The following is a 7,435-nucleotide window of genomic DNA, read 5'->3' on the forward strand; positions in this document are numbered from 1 at the left end:
ATGACTGACAGCATGAATAGTGTTTTTTTTCCATGTTGTGACATCACTGAGCAACACAAAGATACTCCAATACAGAAGCAGCAGGATTTTAGTTGTTGTATGTTATTTCTAACACCAGAGCAGTTTGGGTTTTTAAATCTTTTAAAGAACCAAAAATAGTGCTGTGTTAGGGGGAAAGTACAATATATGACCAAAAGTAGGTGGCACACCTTTTAATTATTGCCACACCAATTGCTTCGTATTAAGGCCAACATAAATGTATTATATTCTAAACACCTTCAGGAGAAAACGGCAATGATGATTGTGAGCTAGGCCTTTGGGTGCATCATCAGTGCCTGACCTTACAAACACAAATTAAAATCTTGTGGAAAGCCTTTCCAGAAGAGTGGAGGCTGTTAAAGTGGCAAGTGAGTGTAAAGGTAGACTCCATATCAATGCCAAGGGTTTTGGAATTGGATGTTCAACAAGCTCATAGATAGACAGACAGACAGACAGACAGACAGACAGACAGATAGATAGATAGACGATAGATAGATAGATAGACAGACAGATAGATAGATAGATAGACAGACAGACAGACAGACAGACAGATAGATAGATGATAGATAGATAGATAGATAGATAGATAGATAGATAGATAGATAGATAGATAGACAGACAGACAGACAGACAGACAGATAGATACTTTATTAATCCCGAAGGAAAATAAGGCCTCAGTAGCAAGTTACATAAATCAAAAGTCAAGTCAAAAGTAATAGTACACGCAGCAGAGATTCACATTATACAAAGAAGTATCTGTATAATCACAACAACATACTTATATAACATCATGGTTATATGTCCAAAACATTCTACAATATCGCGCCAGTAGAAACAGAAACGTGCACAGCAACTTGTGTTAATAACCATGACTGACAGCATGAATAGTGTTCTTTTTTTTCATGTTGTGACATCACTGAGCAACAAAAAGACGCTCCAATACAGAAGCAGCAGGATTTCACCTCTGGTGTACTGGTACTAGGAGAAACCTCGGAGATATCTCCACCTCAGTTCGGTTGAATCATTAAAGTGTCGGTGTAATCCTAGCGCGCTTGTATGTTATTTCTAACACCAGAGCAGATTGGGGTTTTAATGGATGGCAGATGAGAACATGGTGCAGGGAAAAGCGCTCGGTGCTTTGCAAGCTTTCCGGTTTCTGCACAACATCTGTGCAGCGGTGACGCGCTCAACATGAAAAACTGTTTGTGAAATCCAGGACTGAACCTTAAAGCAGGAATAGAAGGGAAAGTGGTGCAGTTTGGTGATCGGCTGGATCTGAAGGCTCGTCAGACTTTGCTGTGTGATGGGAAGGTGCGGGACGCTGTGGTGGAGGTAGTGCGCTGCGCACTGGCTTTAGCTGGACTTTATCCTCTCAGCCCACTTGGACGCACAACACCCAGCTGGGAAGATCGAGACCTCTTACACGTATTGTGTTTGATTTATTGCGGATACATATTGGCTTGTATTGGATCTGTTTATTCTGGATCTGTAAAGAACTGCGAGTTTTTTCAGCGTTTGAGCGGCACTAACTTGTTGCGCTTTTCTGCTCAAAGTTTAAACCATGACAGGCGCGCTGTTACATTTCCCTTTTCTAGATCATCTCAGTTTGCATCATTTAGATCACCCAGTCTGTGATAAATAACAGCTCGACAACGTTAAACAACAAGCAACTGTGATTCTAACAACAATAGCCATGTGGATCCGGAGCTGTGGAAGTGCGTGTCGGCTGCTGGCCGTGTGATCACGCCGATCTCCGCGCCTAGTGTCCCCGCCCGCAGTGATCATGGTGCCGGTGTTCTGTCTGCTGCTGATCATCCAGCTCTTGTTCGGAGCCTGTACCGGCCTCCTACCTGAGATCGGACGCAGAAAACACGTCTCTCTGTCCCAGGACGCGCTGGATGCTTTCGAGCTTCGTCTGCTCACGATGTTCGGGCTGGAACACAGACCAAACCCGGGCAGTACGGCTGTGGTACCGCAGTACATGGTGGATCTCTTCAGTGCGTATTCATCCAACAGCGCTGAGAACAGGCACCATAAAGCAAGGAGCACAGTGGGCAGAAGCGCAGAGAGATCCGCCAGCCGTGCCAACACCGTCCGGAGCTTCCATCACGATGGTAATACACCATCTCACATACAGAGATAGAGTTTATACAGAGCAACTTTATGGTTTACACAAAGATTTTAAAAAGATCAATTTACTTTGGACAGATTCCTCATGTGCATCAGGTGTCTAAACTACACAGTTCGTTGGGACTTGACATCAACTTTTTAATCACATTTAATTTAATTAGAAAACTTTCTTTGTCTAACTTTTAAATAAATGAATTTTAATTAGCTACCAAATAAACAAATGTGTATATTTCTCAAACTTACATTCTACCATGATAGTGTATCGTCACTAGTGGCTATTTTAAAAATGCTTAATTGATTAAAATGTTTAAATCAATGTTTTAAACATTTTCGAATGAGGATATATAAAAAGTATGCTTTAGAAATGACTTAGAAATATTTTGGTGGATTTGATACTAAATATGGGCAGACAGTTTAAATAATAATAATTAAAAAAAAAACCTTTGTGAATAAAAATTACTTTATTTTAAAACAATAATACATTTATTATTGGACATGGACAACTATTTTATATAAAAAAAATCTTGCATTCTGTAACTATTTATCAAACCGAAATTCCTCCCATTCTACTGCATCTTTATCTGCTTCCAAATACACTGAACACAATAAAACTTAAATAAACAAATAAATAAAGCTAAGAGAATAATTTGGAAGCATGTATGTGACATTTAACACTATATATAAGCAAAAGCTTTAAATACAATTTTGTAGTGTGAATACTAAACACAATGCCCACTCATTCCTTTAATCAACTAACAAAAATATTATTTAAATAAGCAAAGTGTTTGGATACCTTTGTGGATCTGACACTGAATATGGACAAAAATGGAAATAAAATAATAAAAATTAAATTATATCATTTCAAAAAAGGTCAAACTTTTAAATTATATTATATTATGAGAATAAATAATGCTGGTGGATTTCAGACTTAATATGAGTTTAGTTTAAATACATTGATGGATAAATTGGTGGTTGATGTGTTTCTATGTGCTTAGAGTCAAAAAAATGTAATGCAAGAAAATGTACATTTAAATCTAAAATATAAATAAGTAACTCATATTACTGCATCTTTGTGATTTTCTTAAAGCTAACTAACATTTAATGCAATTTTATTTATGCTATTTATACACAGCATCAGCAGACACATTACAGTTGTATTGAATCTGATTCAGAATTAAATTAGATTAAAAAAAGCCAGTAGTAAACAAAAAAATCTTTAGAGATTTTAATTATTCCACTTTCTGTAAACAAAGTCTATAAAGGAGAAAACGTAAGAGATAATCTCTGAAGTTTTAAAAGGATTTAACTTTAGGCTATATGTAGGTGTCTTGCTGGATTTGACTCACTGAAAATTGGTATAAACACTTGTTTTCTCTGAAGGTGTGACTAAATTCTGAGACCTAAGTTTGTCATTTCAAGGCCATTGGTAGATTTAAGAAGGATGAGTATTACAAGTAAGAGGTCACATTTTCCCAGTCACTGTAAACATAGTCTGGAAAGTAAGTGGAAATGATTCATACATCCCGTCATTCAATGTACACTACTTGAGCAGCGTTGAATCATTTAGTTTACATACATCTAGCTTTGAAGTAGGTTTGTGAGCAAGTATACATCACCCCCTGATTACATGAGTGTACACTAAGGTTCATTTGAATCTCTTTCAGAATCTACAGAGGAGCTGTCGAGTCATGGCGGAAAGACAGTTCAGAAGTTCCTCTTTAATTTGAGCTCCATCCCCGGAGAGGAGCTCGTCACATCGGCAGACTTGAGGATTTACAGGGAGCAGGTGACGACGAACCGTAGCAGTAACAGCAGCGCAGGTTTTCATCGTATTAACATCCATGAGATCATTAAACCTGCCCTGCCTTTTAAAGAACCCATCACGAGACTCCTAGACACCAGGCTGGTTCAGCATGGCCTCAGTAAGTGGGAAAGCTTCGACGTGAGTCCCGCCGTCTTGCGGTGGACCAGGGACGGCCACGCCAACCACGGCTTTGTGCTGGAAGTGGTTCACCCAGGCGATGCCGAAGGAGACTATAAGAGACATGTCAGAGTCAGCAGATCGCTGCATGACAGCACAGACTCGTGGCCTCAGATGAGACCACTGCTGGTGACATTCAGCCACGATGGCAAAGGACACGTGCTCCACTCTCGGCAAAAACGGCAAGCACGGCCCAACAAGCCAAAAAAGAAGCACAAATCTAACTGCAGGAGGCATTCATTATATGTAGACTTCAGTGACGTGGGCTGGAATGACTGGATAGTTGCGCCACCAGGCTACCATGCCTTTTATTGCCAAGGAGAGTGCCCGTTCCCTCTGGCAGACCACCTAAACTCTACTAACCATGCTATTGTACAGACACTGGTCAACTCAGTAAATAGTAACATTCCCAAGGCATGCTGTGTGCCCACAGACCTAAGTCCAATATCGTTGCTTTATTTAGATGACCATGAGCGAGTGATTCTGAAGAACTATCAGGATATGGTTGTGGAAGGCTGTGGGTGCCGCTAAACACAAGGACTTCAATAAACTTTTGCAAAGACACTTTATTTTTCCCAATACTATTCTTTATTTATGCTAAAAGTTTTAAGTAAGACACATATTTTGAAAAAATATAAATCTATATTTATGTCCACTAATGGGAAAATAAATATTTGAATTGGAGTTCAAGTAATGTATTTTCCAACCTACATTTTCATAAGTACTTTTTTCCACACATGAAGTATGCTGGTCAGATTTTGTATTTATTTCTATCGTAACCACTTCTAGTAAATAGTTTTTATCTATTTATGTGTAAACGCGTACATGTGTACAATGTTTAAACACACTATAGATGGATTTATGTATCTCCTTTAGATTGAAAAGTACAACGTGGACTATTCACTGTAGATTTGTTAAAGCCTTAAATTTAGAGCTATGCTGCAATTTCAGTTCCATCTGCACTACAGTGTCAAATGGAGAACTATGTTTGGTAAAGCTACACAGAAATGTATAGATCATTGGGCCTTTCTTAAAGCTGCAGTATGTAACATTTAGGGAATATTGGGGACCTCTCTGGTAGAAATATGTTACTGCGAAAAACTAACAATTTTATAATGTCATTTGTGCTGCTTACCCCCGCTATAAACGAGCTCAGAAGGCACATTACAGTAGTATTCCTAAAGATGTCATCAGTTCACAAGGTTATGTCGAACACAAGAACAACAATTTACCCAAAGAAATAAAGAATAAATGTGGGTGACCAGTATAGCTCTAAGCTAACGACATAAATTATATATAATATTATAATATGTTGGGTTATGTAGTAACTTTTGATTATTTAACTGTCAGTAAAAATCAGATTGGCTCAGAATTAAATTATAGACAGGCAGTAGAGTCTTGTATCCCACACAGAGATTAAAAAAAATGTAAACACTGGTGGGGGTGGAAGTTTCTTCAATAGATTTTTGGCAACTATACATTGTGGGAATCTTTGTTTTAAATTACTAAGCCTCAGCAGAACCATGTAATTTTGTAGAGAAGAACATTCTGAACAATTCTAATATGAATATTTAGACTGTGTGAGAGTAAAGAGGATGGAATAGTTAGATTAGGACAGGTAGTGAAGCCCATGTAACCTACTGACAAAAACCCAAGCTGCAGTACACTCAAATCCACACATAAGGCCTAAATATGTGAACACCCCTCAAGTGTTTCAGCCTCACTCATTGCTAATAGGTATACAATCATTAATGCAAAATAAGCTCCTACCCTAAAAGCATGACTGTTATCTACAAGTGCATGGTTAACAACCTTAGGTTGAAGGAACTCCAGTGGCCTGCTCAATCATTGGGAAAAACTCCCAAACTGATTGCACTCACAGATTTTATGCCAGACCTTCTGGTCCAACATTAGAGCCCAGCTTCACAAATGCACTGTTGACTAAATAGGCTTAAACTCAAAAGGACACACTCCAAAATCTTTTAATAAACCTTCCCAAAATAGTGGAGGCTGTCTCTGCCACCAAGAGGAAAGTCAATTCCATTCGAATGCTCATGGTTTTGTAATGGCATGTTTAGCAAGCTTGTGGTCAGGTGTTCACATATTTTTGGCCATTCAGTGCAGACACAGGCAAATAGACAAATGAATTGTTTGTTGAGTCTGAACTCAGAAAGCACATGTCACTGTGGGTTAGCAATGAAGCTAAGCTAATCTCCCTGTATGTGCTATTTTGTAACAGAGGACAAACTTGTTCCCCCTTTAGTTTGAAGACATAAGTATTAGCTGTTAAATCAGTCTGTTTTCAGGTATACTGCCAAAGTAAAAGGTTAAAAAACATAAATACTACAAATAAACAACCAAATCAAGACAGAAACTAGTATACATGTATCCAACGTTTAACCCATGTTTTACACTTTCTATTGTGATTTTTGGCAGCACAAGGGCATCACATTTTAGATTTGTTTCATGTTCTTCTACTGACTGACACTTAACATATGTTACAAACTGCAGCTTTAATTAAGGAGCAGTGGTGAATGTGAATGCACTTATTTAGAAGCAATGTGACAGGTAGTTGACACTGAATCATCAGGAACTTTGTTGGTATGTGTGAGATCGATAGTTTGAGTCTATGAAATCTACCTACGGTGTAGCCTTAAACACTATTGCTATATGTTCTTATGTGCTAAAGCTTTGGTTTCCCTTATAGTAACATATCATGCTTCATTCATTGAATATGTGTTGTTCACAAGACCTCTAAATTTTGTAAAGGGGGCGCTGTTAAAATATGGTTTGTCATTTAAGTGTCAAAAGGAGTATAGAAAGCTGCTACTTCACTATAGCATTTAACCATCTGTGTCATTTTGTAGGTCTACGTGTTTAAATTATGGGCCAAACCTCCCAGTGTTCACGTACTTGAACTCAATGTCAAAGTTGTATAAGAAAAATAAACATCTCTTGTCTAGGAGTGTTCACAAAGATTTATTGGTACTTAACATTTGTATAAGCTATTCTGTGCAATATAAAGATAATAGGGCAGTAAAAACAATTTTCATTTATTTAGAATATTACTTATTCAGAGTACTTATTCAAAGGTAAAAGTCCATATTGGACATTGTGATACATGTAATCAGCAGACGGTGTGTTACTTTAAAATGCATGTAAACGTGGCATGTAAACGCTCTGAGTTAGCTTACATAAGCTCAGTGAGCAAAGTCAGTATTGTAAAGTACAAACACACATTTTTGCTGAATGCCTACAGATGATAAATGGCAAGTCTTGTACACT

General features: G+C 37.9%; 1 protein-coding gene across 1 annotated transcript; it reads left to right on the top strand.

Annotated features, from left to right (window-relative positions):
* Positions 1-1,035: 1,035 nt before the first annotated feature.
* On the top strand, positions 1,036-7,126 carry bmp2a (bone morphogenetic protein 2a). Its single transcript, XM_063006873.1, has 2 exons — positions 1,036-2,153; positions 3,834-7,126. The coding sequence occupies exons 1-2, from the start codon at positions 1,823-1,825 to the stop codon at positions 4,679-4,681; spliced, it is 1,179 nt and encodes a 392-aa protein (XP_062862943.1). The 5' UTR covers positions 1,036-1,822; the 3' UTR covers positions 4,682-7,126.
* Positions 7,127-7,435: the final 309 nt, after the last annotated feature.

The sequence above is a fragment of the Trichomycterus rosablanca genome, chromosome 13 (assembly GCF_030014385.1).
Source record: "Trichomycterus rosablanca isolate fTriRos1 chromosome 13, fTriRos1.hap1, whole genome shotgun sequence".
In the NCBI taxonomy this organism is placed as follows: Eukaryota; Metazoa; Chordata; class Actinopteri; order Siluriformes; family Trichomycteridae; genus Trichomycterus; species Trichomycterus rosablanca.